Source organism: Lepidochelys kempii, chromosome 12 (genome assembly GCF_965140265.1).
Source record: "Lepidochelys kempii isolate rLepKem1 chromosome 12, rLepKem1.hap2, whole genome shotgun sequence".
Lineage (NCBI taxonomy): Eukaryota > Metazoa > Chordata > Testudines > Cheloniidae > Lepidochelys > Lepidochelys kempii.
Window position 1 is genome coordinate 16654268 of NC_133267.1, and position 19829 is coordinate 16674096.

General features: G+C 42.3%; 1 protein-coding gene across 12 annotated transcripts in view; it reads left to right on the top strand.

Annotated features, from left to right (window-relative positions):
- ZNF423 (zinc finger protein 423) overlaps positions 1-19829 on the top strand; it is a 334537-nt gene that overhangs the window by 59384 nt on the left and 255324 nt on the right. For 9 of the 12 annotated variants that reach the window (XM_073307700.1, XM_073307696.1, XM_073307686.1 and 6 more), the window contains exon 2: positions 13285-13344. The exons of 2 other annotated variants lie outside the window; for them this stretch is intronic. In XM_073307700.1, the coding sequence (XP_073163801.1) occupies positions 13285-13344 (60 nt within the window). Of the gene's footprint in view, positions 1-12136; positions 12175-13284; positions 13345-19829 lie in introns of those variants that run through there. One more of the 12 variants, XM_073307689.1, reaches the window with a different exon arrangement.

The window sequence follows — 19829 nt, forward strand, 5'->3', positions numbered from 1 at the left end:
AAAAGTTTGGGCACTGCTGATTTAGGGTAGGAAACCTGGGTTAGCTAACTAAGGTTAAAATAGCAGTCAGGACATGGCAACTCAGGTTTTAACTTGAGTTAGTAGCTCAAGTTAAACCCCATAGGGGAGTCTGGGGTTGAACTCAAGCTGCTAACCCAAGTTAGAAGCTTTGTCTTCACTGCAGTTTTAACTTTTGGGGAGATACAACCCTCCTCTCCCCCCTCCCCCCCCCTTTTTTTTTTTAGTGTAGACATACGCCAGAGAGACAATACCGCATCCTTTTACACTTGGGTCATGTAGCTAAACTTTAAAGATTTTTAATCTGCCTTGTGCTCCTGCAAGGCTAGTTTTAAACTGTTTCCTTAGGGTCCTGATCCTGCTAAATCCTGAACATCTGCATTTCCCTTTGACTTAAAATGGAAATTGATGGTGCTCAGCACCTGATGGGATCATGACCAAATTAAGGTATTGTATATTGAGGCTGCTCTGTGTCAGGCTGTTGGAGGATGAATGGTGCTGGGATGAACATCTTTGGTTTTGTGTACTACACTACAGAGTTTTGTTCACAAAAGTCAGCTTTCGTTGACAAAAGAGTGGAGGTATACACACTACACTGCTCCTTCTGGCAATAAAACTCTCCTCGATGAGAGGTGTAGAGCTATAGCGACAAAGTTATATCGACAAAGTGTCAGTGTAGACTTCGCGCTTGGTTATGTCGCTGTAAATGGCCTCCCCACAATCGCCATCCTGACCGCTCTGGTCAGCAGTTTGAAATCTGCTGCACTGCACCTAAGTACACAGGCTTCTGCTTTGCCTTCTTTAAAGGCCTGGGAATTTTTGAAATTCCACTTTGTTTGCTTGGCATGGAGAGCTCACATCACATCTTCCCAGCTGACCATGGCGGCTCCACGCAGCAAACGCTTCCCACTTGGAGCACACCTGAGTTGTTGGATCTGCTGGCACTGTGGGGAGAGTAGTCCCAGCTCCAAACCAGCTGTAGGAACTTCAATACCTACAGTCTGATTTCTCATGGCATGTTTGATAAGGGCTATGAATGGGACACGCAGCAGTGCTGTGCAGAGATAAAGGAGCTGAGACAAGCGTAACAGAAGGCAAGGGAGTCTAACCATCGCTCTGGTGCTGTGCCGAAGACCTGCCACTTCTATAAGGAGCTGGACGCCATTCTCTGCAGGACCCCACCTCCACCGCCAAGAGCCCTGTAGATATGTCAGCGGGGCTAGAGACAGCGGACAGCAGACTCAACCCTGAGGATGAAGTTGTGGACGAGGAGGTCGAGTTGGAGGATGATGTGGAGCGTACGACAGGGTTGTCTGCTGTGAGTCAGGACCTCTTTTCCACTTTGGAGGCATCTAGCCAGTCCCAGCAGTTCGTCTCTGGCAAGCATCATGCAGGAGAGGAGAGCCCTGGTAAGTGATCTTTTTGAGTAGATGTTGTTCGGTTATCTGAGGTAGAGCTGTCCTTTGCTTTGTATGTTCTAGAAGTTGGTGAAGGATAGAAATGTACCAGACTAGCTGTGTTTGTGTGTGCGTCACATTCCCCTGTGCAGCTAAGTGCGGCAGAACACTGTTAATGTGCACCGAGATTACACGGGAATCCTCCGGAGAGATCTCTAGGAAACTTTCCGGGAGTTACTCACCAATCCTCTGCCGAAGGTTCCTTGGCAAAGTTGCTTTGTTCCTTCCCCCATTGTAGGAAACTTTCCTGCGGCAATTGGCAATCACTTATGCAGGGACCAACATGGCACACAGGCGAGCAGCATAGAGACTTGGTCTGATGCCGCACACATGCAGGAGAGATGCACTCATGCATCCTTGATTACCCTCAGGAATGAGATATCCGCCTCATTCACCCCCACCTGTGGAAAATGGTGGTAGAATTTACAGTATTTTTCCGAGTCATCTGCAGTGATCCCCTTAAAAGACCATAAAGAAAAGGAGTACTTGTGGCACCTTAGAGACTAACCAATTTATTAGAGCATAAGCTTTCGTGAGCTACAGCTCACTTCATCAGATGCATATCGTGGAAACTGCAGCAGACTTTAAATATACACAGAGAATATGAAACAATACCTCCTCCCACCCCACTGTCCTGCTGGTAATAGCTTATCTAAAGTGATCATCAGGTGGGCCATTTCCAGCACAAATCCAGGTTTTCTCACCCTCCACCCCCCCCCACAAATTCACTCTCCTGCTGATGATAGCCCATCCAAAGTGACAACTCTTTACACAATGTGCATGACAATCAAGTTGGGCTATTTCCTGCACAAATCCAGGTTTTCTCACATCCCCACCACCCCCATACACACACAAACTCACTCTCCTGCTGGTAATAGCTCATCCAAACTGACCACTCTTCAAGTTTAAATCCAAGTTAAACCAGAACATCTGGGGGGGGGGGGGGAGGAAAAAACAAGAGGAAACAGGCTACCTTGCATAATGACTTAGCCACTCCCAGTCTCTATTTAAGCCTAAATTAATAGTATCCAATAAGGTGCCACAAGTACTCCTTTTCTTTTTGCGAATACAGACTAACACGGCTGTTACTCTGAAACCTGTCATTAAAAGACCATGAGATTCTTTACCCCATCTTGAGCCCCTTCCCCCTCCCCCCCTGGGGGGGGGCAAACTCATCATGTTTAGGGCATTCGCTGCACTGGGTGCTTGCCAAGGGAGAGTGAGAAACTGATTTGTGTTTTTTAAAAAAGTGCATTTTGCGATGTTGATTTGATGCATGCACTAAGAATCATGCTTCTGTTTATTGTTTCTTGTGCTTCTGCAGATGTGGCCTTCAGGGGAATCCCGTACACACTGGCGGAGCACCTCCGCGAGATAAAGAAGTGACCAAGGAGGAACAAGGAGGCCACATTTCGAGAGGTGCTCCAATCCTCCGAGGCCGAAAAAAGAGAAGGCAGGGCGTGGAGAGAGACTTTAAAAGAAAATTATAAAATAGACAGGCAGGACAGAAAGGAGAGCCAGGAGCGGATGATAAAAATGGTAGAGGAACAAATGGAAATGTTGAAGTCCCTAATCACGCTGCAGGCTGAATTCAGGTGTGCGCAACACCCCGCCCCCCCTGGCCCCTCGGCAGCTGATACAGAACTGCTTTCCATACCCTCCTCAGATTCCTCCCACACATTCATTGCAACTTCCTGGCCCATCTTGGTACCTCATTCACTTCACCCCTTCAGAGTTACATACAGCCATAAGAACCTACACTGCCCTTCATTGTTATCTCTCTTCCCACCAAGCCTTTTGTGTGTCGTTGTTAATGTGAATTTAATAAAAACATACTCTCTGAAAGATAACCAATCTTTATTTGTCTCCTACACATGGTGGTTGCTGCTGGAATTAATACACAGTGGCAATTTGATCATTTGCTGAGTACAAATCATGGTCGGGAATCATCAAAATTTTCATGCAAGGCAACAAAGCAAGGCAGAGTGCTGTATAGAAAGACACATTACTGGAGCTCATTGTCAAAATGGTGCCTCAAAGCCTCTGTGATTCAAGTAGCCCCCGTTGTGCTCCTGTAATAGCCCTGGTATCTGACTGCTCAAAATCAGCCGCCAGGCGATCTGCCTCTGCGCTCCACAGTGGGAGAAACTTATCACCCTTAGCCTCACAAATATTGTGGAGCGCACAGCAGGCTGCTATGACCATGGGAATATTTTCCTCTTTTAGGTCTAACCTGCCAAAAAGGCAGTGTCAGTGAGCCTTTAATCTGCCAAAGGCACATTCTGTGGTTGTTCTGCACATGCTCAGCTATTGTTGAAGCGCTCCTTGCTGCTGTTCAGGTTTTCCATGTAAGGCTTCATGAGCCATGGGAGTAAGGGGTATGCTGGGTCTCCCAGGATCACTATGAGCATAGCTACCCACAGTGCACTGCTCTCTCTGTCAGTGCTAGAGTACCAACTGTGGATGAACAGAAGCAGCATTGTGTGAGCATGCACAAGCGATGTAATTATACGGGTTTTTGATTGTTGGTGTAACTTGTGTTGACAAAACTCTGTAGTGCAGACAAGGCGTCCATGGTTGTTCATTGGTTTGGAGGCTTATAATTTCATGCAATCCCTTTTTAAAGGCAGAAAGGAAAACTTTGAGAAAGGGATTGTGGATAGATGGGAGACGATATGAAAGCTAAACGCATTGAAAGGATATGTATCTGAGGGTGGCGGCTGTAAACAAGTGTGAAAAGTATATGAGAACTGATGTTTCAGGGAAGTGGCAATCACTGAGCTCTAGCTTAAAAGTATCTGTGTCTAGGTCTGGGAAAATATGTATTTATTGTATGATTTGATTAATAATAAAGGGTCTTATTACAAAACCTATCCAGAGGGAAATATGAGAGTTTGGACGCACACACTGCAGGCTAATATACAGACAATATTGATACAACTTGTAGTAGTTTATGTGAGAAATAAACCCATCCTATTTAGAATAACATAATCTAACACCCAACCAACTAAAATGCAACATGTCCATTTTCTGCACTCAGACCATTTCATCATCCTCTTCAGAGAGGTTATCTGATGTAACAAAATGGCGAGAGTACTCTACCGTAATGGTCCAAAACATAATAGCTCTGATTCAGGAAAGTCACCTGATTCCCTATTTAGACAGGGCACGGAAAGTTAAACATGTGGTTAAGTACTTTTCCAAATTGGGGCCAATAATATTATGCCATTGTTTTTGACTCTTAGGATAGAGCACTGTAGTATTTTTATTCTAAGGCAAATATTAGTACAATCCTATCATGTCAATAGTTCTCTTCACCCCTTGAAGGCTATGGATAAGAAGTATGCATATAGAATCTGAGCTGTTAAGGGGCTGTTGCTCATTTGTAAGGTTTGATTGCATCTAGAAATCAACATGTGGCTCAGAAGTGCCTTGGTTTGATAAGGTTAACTTCTTTCCTGGGAGTGATCAAGTGTTAAATAAGCACTGTACTATGAATGGAGTTCAGGTAATGGCACACCCATAAATAGATTTTCAGATTCATGCGGGAATGGGTGCTGAATTCTTTCTGACGTTTCTTTGAGTGCAGAGGACCAAAACCTTTTAGTCTCCAGCACCAGTGACCTAGCAATTAAATAAATATCCTCTGAGAACATCTAAGATAAGCTGGCAAAATGTAAACATTTGGATTTGTGTAATACTGTTTAATGAATGGAGTATCTGCCCACAGTTCCCTACTGTATCTGAGCTGTGCTTGGTTGTAGTGAAGAGTGGTGGCCAGAGAGATCTGGTTGTGGCTCCCTGATCAGGGCTGCCTACTCCTGTCATAAATTAGAGCAGAAAGGCATCTTGTTCTAATGCTGCTGGCATTGCTGGCTTAAGGTCCCTTACGCGAGTGGAGAACTGGGTATCCACCTCTGCCACACCCCCCAACATTTCTTCAGCAAGCCCATCCCTGACCTGCTCCCTCTTCTTTTTTATGTCAGCATGAGGCGGCAACTGGTGTATGAAGGTGCTGTGCCTCCTCTGGCAGCTCTGTGCCAGCAGAAATTCCCCCTGCACATGGGAAATTCTCTACTTGCACAGCACAAAGTGGCCTTAGTGAACTGGAGAATCTGGCCCTTTGAGTTTATCACAAGAAGATTTTCTGTATGTGCTAGCCCAAGGACATTTTCAAAGCTCTTTGCATGGAAATTCATTCCAAGACATTTTTTTTTCTAGAGGGTTCAACTTCATAGTTGCTTCCCAGACAAACTGCATTAAAAGGATACTGTCAATTTAGAAACTGTGAAAGTTCTTTATGACCATAGTTACTAGAAGCACCAAGATTACTGTACTTGAAGAATTAAACTAAAAGAGCGCCTCTCCTTGTTTCCAGTTTGTTCACTTCGTGCACTGGATGACAATTTGGGTGCACAGTTTGTTTCCCCTTTTCGTCTGTTCAGTCAGTCAGTTTATCTCAACTGTGGTTTATGTAGGTCATTCACACAGCAACAGGGGAGAGAAGATTTTTAACAATAAACAAAAATAAGGGTAAGGCCACAAACACTGATAAAGGAACTCAGAGAAGATTTTAGTACTTTGAAACTACTTTTAACTCTGTTTTTAAAATTGACTATGAATTCAACCTGAGATCTGAAAACTGACATAATCACCAATAATATACTGTACTTGGAACATGACTGACTCTTTTGTTGATGATGCATGAAGCAGAATACAATTCAGGTTGCTGTTCTCTAGCTATATTGGCTCTGCATTACTAATAGGAGTGAAATTTTTTTTTAAGACATTTCAAAACAATGACTCAGAGGGAGCAGATATAGTATGAACCTTTTACATCGCCGTTGTTTCTCACTACAACCATACCTGAATGCACAAACACCTTTTATAGTTTGGAGAAAAGTGGGGGAAAGGGGGGGGTGTGTAACTGACAAGAATAATTGGAATTTAAATGTAGAGGTAGCCAAGATTCTAAAATGTTTCAGTCCAGTGTGAAACACCTTAAAGGGCACTGTTTTTTTATGAAGTGCTGAGCATTGCTCTCAAGAAAACAGGCCCCTTTAAGGTGTCTCAAGTTGAGGCAAAATCACTAGCTGCTTTTTAAAATCTTGGCTTACATCCTTAAACTTCACCTCTCTTTCCTTTAATATTTCCATGCTGTACTTCCCAAGGAGAATGTTTCGAATACTTCTGCATCTTTCTATCAGTCTCAGTCTCAGTGCATAGGTGCTGACTCCATGGGCGCTCCGGGACTGGAGCGGGGGCAGGAAGAGGTGGGAGCTGGGGGAAGGGGTGGAATGGGGGTGGGGCCTGGGGTGGAGCAGGAGTCGAGCACCCCCCTCAGGAAATCACAAAGTCAGCACCTCTCTCTCAGTGGTTTAGCAGTAGCTGCGTTCTGCTGTTGCTGAACAGTAGTAGTTTAGATTTCTGTGTTTGCATCATCAAAGTGATTAAATGGCACCTATGGAAGGGTCTAATCCTTGATTTTGGTTAATTATGGTTTTGTCCATTGTTTCTCAGAAAACATTTATTCTTCTTTGAATGAAGGGCCCTATTGTATTCCAGTGAGGGTTATGCATGTCTGCTATGTTCCCAGAGTCAGAGAACTCGAAAATAGTGTCTGTTGCTCCTTGCTTGAGCCCTGGCTCACCTTGTGCTTTCATCTGACAAAGGGCGGGGCAGACTAACTGCATCCGCAGTTCCTTCTCATGGCTGGGTGGTCTGGGTCGGAACTTTCAGTGTCCTCATCGCTGACGCACTTTGAAATAAGACAGTGTACATAGTTTGCCAGTTTTTAGATTAGTTTTACCAGTTTATTGTACTTTTATTGTAGTTTTAGTACTTGGTCTAGATTTGGGTTTATTTTTTTGTTTGTCTTCTTCGCCAATCCCTCCTCCCCTGTACTGGCACGCGGGTATTGGACTATGCCCTGGACTCCGGGCTTCAAACTCTGCACCTCTTGCCTGCATTCCTTCTTGGTCAGCGACGATCACTAACGCTGTCTGTCCTGCTTGGGAGAAGCTCCTGTGTGACCAGGTGCAGTATTTGCCTATCCTTCCCCAGCTACATCTGAGAAGGGCAGGCTTTCTGCCTCTGGAAGCGCCTCATGGAGTTCTCCTCGAGACCTCACTCGGACCCAGGCCAGGGAACCCTCACATACATTGGACTGAATTAGTGAGGAGCTGTTTCCTGCTACCATGTCCAAATCTGGTGCTGTCGGAATCACCCCCCACGGACCCCATAGCGGGGCCTAGTCATGAGGTAAGGAAACATACCTATAAGCATGGGACTAAGTCTTCCTCAAAATCGAAGAAAGTGAACACTCCTTCCACGAGTTCGAGACATGGTGACAGATCACGTGCTAAGTCCCATAGACCTGAGAAGAAGTCACACAAGCAATGGAATCTGGCGGTTCTGAGCACTGGTCCATTGGTATTGTTATCACTGGCATCCCAAAAGATGTGGGATTGTCCTGTTCCAGGAAAGTCCATCGTGCCATTTGATACCCAGAAGGAGAGGGTGCCTCTTACAGCGGGGAGATCTGGAGCCAGAGCCGCGTCCCAGGATGTGTTCACCTGGCCAAACCCGGAGTCACCCCATCTATCATGCCCCTCCACTTCTGGAGAGATAATTTCTCTACCACAGGATATGCCTGAGGTACGGGATCCCTCACCGTCTGCTCTGATAATTTACACCCTTCCACTGGCTCCAGTGGTACTGGCTTTGGAACCTGAGTAAATCTTTTCCTTCTCTGATGAATCAGAACTGGGAGAGGAACCGACCACGTCTTATCGCCACTACGCACCTTCACGGAGACTGCCACGTCCATGGGAGCATCTACCACCTCAATCATCTCTGAGCCATTGGTACCCCATGCCGTGGGGACCATCACAACCTCCCTGGGATCCAGCCTATTGACCATACTGGGGAATCTTGTCCCTATACCTCCCCCCAGCCTAGTCCACAAGGGAATCTTCACCTGCCTCCCCCTAAGGGATCCTTCCAGCAGGTGTTCGGATCCTATAGTAGAGGAAGAATCCCTTAGTCCGGTCCCGACAGTGGTTCCACAACCAGCTAGATTTCCCTCCTTATCTCTGGATGAAGTGATAGAACAGGGTTCTACTCAGCTTACTTACTGATACCCAAGAAGACAGGCAGATGGAGATCAGTCCTCGATCTTCGGCACCTTAATCACTTCTTTCACAAGCTCAAGTTTCGTATGGTCATGCTGGCAGCAATTATCCTGTTGTCAGAGAAGAGCATGTGGTTTATGGCTCTCAATATGAAGGATGCTTATTTTCACATGGATGTCCATGGAGCCCACAGACGTTTCCTGAGATTCACAGTGGGCGTTCACTATTTCCAGTACAGAGTGCTCACCTTTGGAATAGCTGCTGCTCCCCAGGTCTTCACCAAGGTGTTTTTCATCGTAGAAGCTTATGTCAGATGTTGTTATGGTGTCCTTGTGTTTCCTTGTCTCAACAATTGGCTTCTAGCTGTGCTGTCCAGGCAAGAAGCCCATGCATCAACCTCCATGTTGCTCCAATTTCTTTTGTTGCTCAGAGTCAGTGTCGAAATTGATCCTAGACCCCACATAGTCTCTGGACTTCATAAGGGCTACCATCAATTTGAACGTGGCACGAGCCTATTTAGCAACAGATCAGTTCTAGGCATTATATTTTTGGCATAATTCATTTATCATTTGTGACAATCTTTAAACCACTTAGCCATCTGCACGACACAGTTGGGTGGAACTTTCTGGTACAGGATTTACACAATAAACAGGTTTTCAGTACCACCAGTGTAGTGTTCTTTTTAGCGTTTACCATTTTTTGGTTAAGAATGGTCTCCGTAGATCCCGTATATTACTGAGTAGCATATCTTGAAAGTGTTGCCCTTAGATTCTGTTCCCTTCTGCTGCACCTATTACTATTATTGTTTTAAATGAACCAGTCTCCACAAGGTAGGGGGAAACAGAGATAATTTATTTACAAAGTCTAGTAATACTGCTATAAACAAATATATAAAATAGAGAAGGTAAATTGAACCAGGCTTCAAATCATGTCAGAAAATAATAAAAGAGATAACACGTAAGGACAGACAGGGAAAGCAAACTAAAGTAAACATCTCCCTAACTAAAATTAAAATTATGAACAAGGTTTTTCTGACTCACTGCTCTCAGTGGTGAGAATTGGAGATGCCTATGTAACCTCAGCAGTCAAACCCCACTCTGACCTGCTGTTTGCTCCTTGGGAGGACCTGCTGAGCCTGTAATCAAAATATTGAACCTTTATTCCACTCACTGGATGAGCAGGGACTTCACCTCCAGTTTGGACAAAGCCTTTACACAGCCCTTCCTTTACCAACACAGGAAACTTCTAACATATGTATCCTGACCTTCCAAATGAAATCAACAGAGGACTCATGCACCAGAGGGCAGAATTTAGCCCTTGATGGTCAAGTATTAAAGTTTTTAGTTTAAGGTAATGCTGTCCTGTCAACTTTTTTAATGCTTGGATATTTACTGTCTCAGCAGACATAACCCCTCCCCCCACTTCAAATATGTGTGCTTATATAATGTGTGCTTATGTCCAAATGATTTAGATATGCCAATGAGAAAAGCCTCACAACACCTCTGTGAGGTATTATCCTCTTTTAATAGAGAAGTATATGCTGGTTAGGTAATTTAAGATTACACTAGAAGTCTATAACAGAGCTGGAAAATTAACCCAGATTTTTTGACTCCTAGTTCTGCACTTTAATCATGGGGCCATCCTTCCCTCCCTACCTGTCAAAGTGCATAGGACAGGATATTAATGGAACAGATAGTTAAATAGCTGTGGCTTGTTAATCATATTGGTGTGCAGAATGATTATTTTTATGTTAAAGGCTTTCCTTAGATCACTGATTCTCATACTGTGTTTGACATCCCTTGGTGCCTGATGTCTAATTTAGGGTCTGGTCTTGCAAACAGTTGGGCACACGAGTACCTGAGTGTTTGCAGGCCCCGCTTAGGTCCCTTGTCCAAAGAGATTAGTCTATCTTTCTAATTGTCCCTTAGGCCCCATGCATTGTTATGGTGCTGTAGAATAATTTCAGGGAAGTACAAGACTAACCATGCCAGCCTTTTTGTACCACTTGCTACCTTATGTGCTCCTGCTTCCACAGCAAGCACCCATCTTGAACAGTGTGAAGTGATCTGGCTTCTTTTTTTCCTATCGCTCCTGCCAGTTACCTTATTGTTGAAGAGACCAATTTGAACTCCTGTTCGGCTGGATAAAGAAAACCTGTTCAGTTGCACAGTAGTCAGATGTAACAATACCTCCAAGGGGGGTTGCTATTACTTTTTCTCATCCTTGAGCCTGTAAAGATAGTGTGTTTATTAAAAGAAAAAAAGAGAGAGCGAGAGAGAGAGAGAGAGAGAGAAGTGGAAGAAAAAAGGAAAAAGAAAATGAAAAAAGAGAGAGGAAAAATTAGTGGGATGAGCAACAACAGCTAAAATGCATTTATGGCTAAACTAGTGAGGCAATCGACTCCCTTGATGCATGAAAATGTTAGATGAGGTGATGTGTTTGCATGTGTGTGTGGGGAAGAACCTGAAATCATGACAGTAATATTCAATGAATGTAAGTGTTGTCATCTTCATTTAAATATAAAAATGTAGTGGTCTCCCTCCCTCATCCACTCAGCAGAGCAAAACAAATTAATGCCAGTAAAGGCATTCATTTAACCTTTTAAGCATTTAACCTTTGGCCTCATTTAAGGGATTCCTAAAAGTATAGTGTTGTTGTACTGTTGAAATCAAGTGAAATCAAGGACTGTAGCAGTCTCCTGTGTTTAGCTAAAATGTGAGTTAGTCTGTTGTTAAAATTACAGATGACCAACAGTGGTTCCATATATTTCTTATTTAACTGTTATTGAAGTTAAGGCCTTGCCATATTTTTTAGCAGATTTAGTAAGTTTTATTCTCTTATCCATTAGAAAAGTGATTTAAATTTTTTTTTTCCATAATCAGATAAAAACGTTCTGCTGATCCTTTTTGAATAAGACATGCAGTATAAAGTTAGCTTAATTGACATGTTGGGGGAAAAATATCTTCTCCCAATGTACATGTAATTTTACTGTTGAAACACGAACATATCTGTTCTAAGAGCTGAAGCAATATTTAATCTCATTATGTCCAGAATATTCCTTTTGCATTTTAGTACTTGTCACAAAAATGAAACAAGATGGTGGTCTCAGAGATACAAAATGGTGGGTGAACCTTTTACTAGAGCAAATGTTTGGCCCAGTCCTACTTGTGTCAAAATAAATGGCAGTTTTGTTATTGATTTTCACATTTTATACTTTGTTTTCCATCATTCCAAATATAATATTTTGTGAAATGTGCTTTTGTGTTCATGTAGGTTTGTTTAAAAGACTACAGCTAATTTTAAAGGATCATCAGCATCAACCGAAGTGGCCAATCTTTGTTGAAGTAATAAAATTATACAATAGCGCTACAGTAGTTGTAGCCTTCTATGGAATGTACATTTGTTGTGCAATCTCCCCATTAGATTACAGTGCATCAAAAATATTTTTATATTACCCATTTAGCTATCTTTTCTATTTCCAATTTCTTTTTAAAACCACCTACATCAACTTGCTAGAACTGCATCAAGGATATTAGAGCTTGTTGGAAAAAAAATGAGGCTTCCAGGTAATAATAATTGAATCTAAGGGCTGTAAACCTAGCTCTAAGGTCTGGGCATACAACGACCAGTGTAGTCAATGGGAGCTATGGAATGTGAATTTAGAGTGGTACATTGACTTCAGCTGCAGAATCCTGTAGATGTCCATTTTTTAGATGAAGTGAGGTGTGGATAAGGGCGGGTAGTAGTGTTGAGTGTACAGTAAAATGGTGTATGTCAGAGAATAAAGGTCCAATATCCAAACTATATTTTTGAGGGAGAAATAAGGACACTGTTGTATATGATTATAAAGGGGCATGTTGACAATCTCTGCACCTCTGACTTTCAAATGCACACAATTTGACAATAGTAAAACTACTATTGACTGAAGTGGGAATAGAATTGGGCTCCTAGTTGGCAGCTGGTCTCTTGGCTGTTTCTAAGGGGCACAAGGTTGGCTAAACAAAATTTGAACAGCTAAAGATAAAATGTTGTGTTTACTTCTTTCCCAAGTGCTAGATAAGTGTTTAATTCTGAAAGATACTGAGCATCCTACCCCCATTGTCTTCACATGATCAGGCCTTAAATTACAATATAAATATTTTAAAGAAAAAGTGCGTATGTGACTGCAGTATTACAAAATGTGTCCATACATAACATATAGTGTTTTGGATACCAAACTTTTTAAAACATCATAAATTTTGTAGTTCTTCATATTGTTTAATTACGTCCATCAATATTGTTTTCATAGAACATATCTTTGGTGTGATATGTTAGAGTGAAATTTTCAAAACAGTCTCTTTGCAGCCACAAATTTGCAGTTTTTGTGTGCACCAACCCCCTAAATCTGCACATCCGCAATACATTGTGGTAGTTAAACCTCACTCACATCTGCATGTGCAAATTTGGTAATTTGTATATGGGGAAAAAAATATTCAGGCACAGATTTAGTAGCCAAGTTGAAAATGTTTGAACAGAAACTTTACTAAATTATCACCCTAAAATTATTTTATGGAAAATAATCTTTTCTTCACTGGTGCAGAAATCTGTTGTAACACTTTAATAGTATATGGGGCTCTAATTATCTCGTGCTTCCCGTTTTGTTTAGAAATCACAAACTGTATTTTGTTCTCTTTCAGTCGAAGAGGGTGAATCTTCAGATTTTGCTTTGAACTGGGACTCATCAGTGACTCAATCAGGTAAATGTTCTGGGTTTTTCTGATTGTAAAGGCTGCCAGAAAGCAGCCAGGCATTTTACAGAAACTGTATTTTGTGTCACATTCCTGTCTCAAATCCAAGACTACCCACTGCAACACAATTTTTATATCAGTTCCATATGGTCAATAAAATCTATTACATACAGAGACTAATATACTCTTATCCTCCAGAGAGCCATTCTTTCTTCTTGTGGGCACACAGAAATGGGTTGTGATTTCTCCAGTATAACTGCTTTGAAGTTTTCTGCAATGGCGCTGTTGCACATTCATTCCAATCTAATTACATAAAAACTACTCTAATAGGAATTTTAAACTCAATCTCAATTGAAATGTGTGTATTGCTCTTCTTGGAAGAAATTACAAAGCACTCTTAGATCAGGTGAACATAAGTTTGGAAAGATCTAATGTATTTACCAGTCTCTGTGTAAACCTGACGTGTGTCTAGAACCTGTAAACCTATTGAACATCTGAATAAAAAGGGGCTCAGAAACTAAAGTAGATTAAGCAAGTTAGAATGTCAGATTAGTCTAGGTGTATGGTTGGTTGCAAGTTATTTACCCAATCTGATGTACTTAATGCTATTTTGATTTGGAGTACATATTTTGTCTGTGTAATATCTATGGAATTCTCAGAAGGCAAATTTGTATATAATTTCTTTTGATTTTAAGGTGATAAAATGGTTAACATTAACGGTGCTTCAATAGTGTCTTAATATAGAAACACATTGTGGTATTATAGTAGTGGTAGACCACAAGAATTCACAATTTAAATAGATGCTAAACAGTAATATGAAAATAAACAATGGTAATAAATCCCCATTCAGTGTGGATATTATAAGAATCATTGGGAAACAAGCTCACAAGGGATTTTTCTCACCATAGTCAGTATCTGGCTGGTCTTTAAGACAAATTTGTCTTTGCCATGGTACTTGTGGCATTCCATTTTGTACAAAACATAGTGTATGTTGTTCTGGGTACAGCATCTTTTCCACTATGGCTGCTTTGAACGATTTGTATTTTCACTGTTCTTTGATAGCAAATATTCCTGCTGCTGAAAACCCCTGACTGTGATGCAGAAGGCCCCTTTGTGCCTGGAGCTAACAGTGCATGAAAAGAGCACTCTCAGTCTTTCTTGCTTGACCTTAGTTTCAAACAGCAGTGGAGTTGAGTAACCAATGTTATCTATCAAAAATCCTGAATTATATTAAATCTGAGGTACAAAAAATATATCTATACATGTCAGTAGGATGGAGTGCATTTGGGTTTTCTGAGTGAGGTTAGTGGATATATTGGAGGTATAAGAAGAGCTTGTGAAAGAGTTTTCACAAATTAGCTGTTTCTGCTCCCATTTTCTCTCAAAGCTGAGATAATGGGCAACAGGGTGTCCTGTTACTAGTTGGAAATACGAGTAATTCTAACTCTAGACCCTTGGAATGATACATTACAATTGTGTACTGTGTGTGTGATCTACTTTACATCTAATTTAAGGAAATGCATGTTGACACACTTTGTAGAGGTGAATTTTAATCTTATAAGCCTTTATATTGGATAGGATACGATACAGGAGGCATGAGGCTGCAGACTGGAATAAGGCTGAAGAGTTATATAGAAAAAGCATTAAGAAGCCATAATATATAGTGGTGTAATACTGTGGAGTTACTCACTGTTGTGTGGTGTGCCTCCAAATCTATATTCAGTAACTGAAACCAGTCCCTTAGTCCCAGTGTGCAAGACTTTCATTATGTTCTTTTATGATCTTCCTGTTTGCATTAACTCTAGTAGTGTGATGTAGAACTTCAATAAAGGGGGGAAAACATGCTTCAGCTTCTCATTTCATGCCCCTACATTCCCCAGCCCAAATCAACAATATACCTTTTCCCCTTGAAAAAACAAAAGTCCAAAAACTGGACTTGTTAAGGGTGAACCATTTGCCAGATGTTTTAAATTAACATATTCCTCACTCTTCTTCTCAGGTGTTGTGCACATCTGTGTGTGGATGGAAACAGATCCACTGTGACTTCTGAGGAATTATCTTCTGGCTTGTGTGCACAACCACTGTCTTTCCTGAGCTAATGAAGCTTCTTAGGCCAGGTCTACGGTAGTAACTTTAGCTACTACCGCAATGTTGGTTAGATGTATGACTTTTTTTTTTTTTTTTAGTAGGATTTCTGTATTGGCAAAAGCTCGATTAAACCATTATACTGGCATAAAAATGCTTTTGCTGATATAACTTACTTTGCTCTCTGAACCAGTATAAGCTAAAACAGCAATTTTTTGCTGGTATAAGCTGTGTCTGCACTAGGAGGGTATACTTGTACTGACACGCCTTTCTAGTGCAGACGTGGCCTTATTTAGTTGCATAGTGGGACACTTACATTGCAAGCCTTAAACTAAGTTCTGTTTCTAATGATGGCCTTACCATACAACACTAAAATAGTTGAGAATGTATGTTGTTGCCTAAGCAGAAACAACCCAGCCTCTCTTGCTTAGATTTGCATAGAAAACGGATTTTTTTAAAATAAATCTTAATTTGTGAAAAATATTAGGGTTAATTTTATCCAAATCCTAGGGTTGAAGAGGCATTTTCAAAGCAGTAGGTAGTCAACTAGAATTTTTTTGATTCTTCCAAAAAATTAATTTCCAAAAATATTTTATTGTAGAGGGTAATAAGTTGTCTGAACCGCAGTTAACAAAATCTCGCTGTCATGCCAATGCTGATGTCCCATGAGGTGTGACTGAAGCTCTAGGTGTACACAGTATTTAAACTGTGCTGAAGCAGAGCCCTTGTTCAGCTGAGGGCTGCAGAGTTTACAAGTTCCAGTCCTTTGGCATTATGATCTCTGCAAGACAGGAAATGCAGAGCCAGTGAACTTCCTACAACTGTAAGAGCTAGTTCAGTAGGTTTGAAAGCATGTGATTGTTGACTTCAGTGTTTGCTGGACTGGCTTTCCTGATTACTGTAACTTGTAAATTAGAAGTATTTTGGAATGATGGAAATAGAACTCTTGTTGAGGTGTTGTAGCTTTCAAAGTACCACAAATGCTCAAACTTCGTTAAAGTGGCTACTTCAGTTTTTCCTAAAATAGCACTTCACTGTCAAAGTTTCAATGAGGTTCTGAACAATGGAGGATGCTTACAAATCATTGATTTGCAGGCGATATTTAATGCAACATGTGGAGATTTATCAATGTGCATGTTGTCAATGGAATTCATGTGGCTATGTTTTTATGCATCACATTGATTATTTACTGCAAGGATTTTGCCTTTTTAGTTCAGTTGGTTTTCTTTTCTTTATTTAAAATTTTAACCTCTACCTAGACAGGAGATTAAAAGCTCTTCTCCCAGTTATCTGTCCAGTTCAAAGGTTTTACAGAAGTCCAAGCCTTCTTACTGTTGGGGAATCAGTTCAGCTTCTTTAAACGTGACTTGAACTAGTTTTGTAAATGACAGTTTTCTATCATAATTTAAGCTGTGTGTATTAATTTTTAGAATCAATAGAATACATTATAAGTAAGCTTGGAAGAGTTACATTTTTATATTTTTATGATTTTAAGAGTTTTTTAAATTTTCAATTATGCAAAATCATGGACTTTAAGCATTTTTTCCCAATTTTTATGGATTAAAATTTTCACAGTTTTGGGAAATTATTGGGTGTTGACAATTATTTAATGATATTAAATATTACACTGAGATTAAAAAAGTAAAAGTTTTATAACCGTTAAAACACAAATTGTCAAGATCACATGTTAAAGTATACAAAATAAAACATCCTTAAATCAAACTCTAATAAATTCTTAAGCCGCATTTTTCTTACTTCATCTCTCTGTACATTTCAGTTATTGTAGATGGAAATATTCTTCATCGGTTTGTGTACGTACTGTGAAATTGATGTTTACTGTTATTTACTGATAAAAATCTAATCCTTCCTAGCCTAATTATGAGAGAGAGGTTGCTCGGATAATATGAAAAATAATCTCTTGGTATTAGTCTGTGAGCTAGCAAAGGGTATGTGTAAGAACATTCCCAGTTCTTCAATTTTGCATAATTGTTTCTGAACTTAAATTTAAAGGACAAGAATCTCTCTCTCTCTCTCACTCTCTCTCTCTCTCAGGGTCTTAGTTAGCAGATCAGTAATGTTTTGTTGTTTAATAGACAGGTATGTGTTCTGTCCCAGAGGACAAGAGAGGTAGAATGCTCATTCACCCTGCTTCTCTCTGTTAACAGTGACTGCCACACTTGCAAGCTTGCACTGCTGCCCTCACATCTAACACAGAAAGCATCTCAGATATAGGGTAGGTTGGGCAGGGTTTCCAGTGGGAGGACAGAGAAGCATCAAGAGCTCTGGTTTGCCAAACGGTTTTCCGCTTCTTCTAAGCAAAGAGGAAAATAAGATTTAATATTTGTCTGGGTAGCCCATTGCTTTGCAGTCCTGTATTACTGTTGTAATACATCACTGGAGCATTATCTAGAGGAGCAACAAGGGACATTTTAAAGAAGTAAAAAGTCTTACCAAATATATAGAGAATCTAAGGCATTTTTAAAGAGGTATAAAAAGCATTTTTATATGGGGTTTTCTGGGGAATTTCTCGTTAGCTAGGCTGGGAGGCCTTGGGGGAGCCAAGCTAAATTGTCTGAGGCAACCAGAGTAAGATTTTGTGTTCTTCCCAGGAACTCAGTGAACTAGAAGGCTTGCACTTTTTGTCAGTTCCTGAGATACACGTAGCTCCAGACTGCCTTTTTGCTATACTTAAATTATACTTAAACACAAAAGTAGGCTTCAGTAGCCTTTGGGTTGAGACACAAACGGAGAAGTTGGGGAACGCAAAATCATGGTCCAGTAGCACAAATTGGGGATGGAATGTCAGCCCGAACTATTGCACTTGGAAATTGGTGGTGTGTGTTGTGTTATACTGTCGGTGGTCAGTATAACAGTGTTCAGTGGTGTGTAATAGATATGTTTACAGAAGTGTCTTTTCAGAATTTGTTTGCTTTAGGACAGCGTGCCATCAGTGCCAGTAAATAAAGTCAAAACGTTAAAAATACTGTGTCATAAACCAGTCATGCTGGAACAAACTCCTTGAAATGAAGTAGTGTGACTGGCAGGAATGGTTGTAGGCAGTTTATTACATTCATTTCTAAAGCACTCAGTGCTGTATTCACTGGGTGCTGGCCTGTGCAGATGCTGTAGTTCAGCACATATATTAAGCTTTATACTGTTTTCAACTTGTGTATCAATTATTGTCTCTCTCTTGTGTTTTCCTTCTTCCTTCCCAAATCCTCTCAAATCACACTGCTTGTTCAGTCTCTCTGGACTCAAGTTGCAGGCAGGCATGTTTTTCTCTCCACATCTACATGCAGGATTTGGGGGTTCTAATCTCTCCTTATTTCATCTGCTGAGGTACTCTTCTCCATCAGCTTCTGGGGTGTAGGTGGCTCAGAACCTGTAGGTTTTCAGGCTATTCTGCTGCAGTGGTCACTGGTTAGGGAGTTGCAGAAGAGGTGGTAATGGGGAGATGAAGAAGGAGAAGAGGATAGGACCCGGCTGTGTTTGTGCTGCGTCCTCTGCTGTATTGGACTTGGCATATGCTGTTGTACCATCTAGTCCAGGGGTGGGCAAACTGTTTGGTCTGAGGGCTACATTGGGTTTCCGAAATTGTATGGAGGGCCGGTTAGGGGAGGCTGTGCCTCCCCAACAGCCAGGCGTGGCCCGCCCCACCCTCATCTGACCCCCCCTGCTTCTCGCCCCCTGATGGCCCCCCGGGACTCTTGCCCCATCCAACCCTCATGTTCCCTGTCCCCTGACGGCCCCTCTGGGACCCCTGCCCCATCCACTCCCCCTGCTCCCTGTCCCCTAACTCCCACCGGAACCCCTGCCCTTGACTGTCCCCAGCCGCCCCATCCAACCCCTGCCTCCTTCCTGACTGCCCCCTCTCCCCCCGGACCTCTGTCCCCATTCAACCCCCCTGTTCCCAGCACCCCTGACCACCACCCCGAATTCCCCTGTTCTCTATCCAAACCCCCCTGCTCCCTGCCCCCTTTCTGCGCTGCCTGGAGCACTGGTGGCTGGCGGTGCTACAGCTGTGCCATCCAGAGCACCAGGACAGGCAGCCGTGGTGTCCGGCTGGAGCCAGCCACGCCACCGCGCAGCACAGAGCACCAGGTCAGGCAGCCATGGTGTCCGGCTGGAGCCAGCCACGCCACCGCGCAGCACAGAGCACCAGGTCAGGCAGCCGTGGTGTCCGGCTGGAGCCAGCCACGCCACCGCGCAGCACAGAGCACCAGGACAGGCAGCCGTGGTGACTGGCTGGAGCCAGCCACGCCACCGCGCAGCACAGAGCACCAGGACAGGCAGCCGTGGTGTCCGGCTGGAGCCAGCCACGCCACCGCGCAGCACAGAGCACCAGGACAGGCAGCCGTGGTGACCGGCTGGAGCCAGCCACGCCACCGCGCAGCACAGAGCACCAGGAC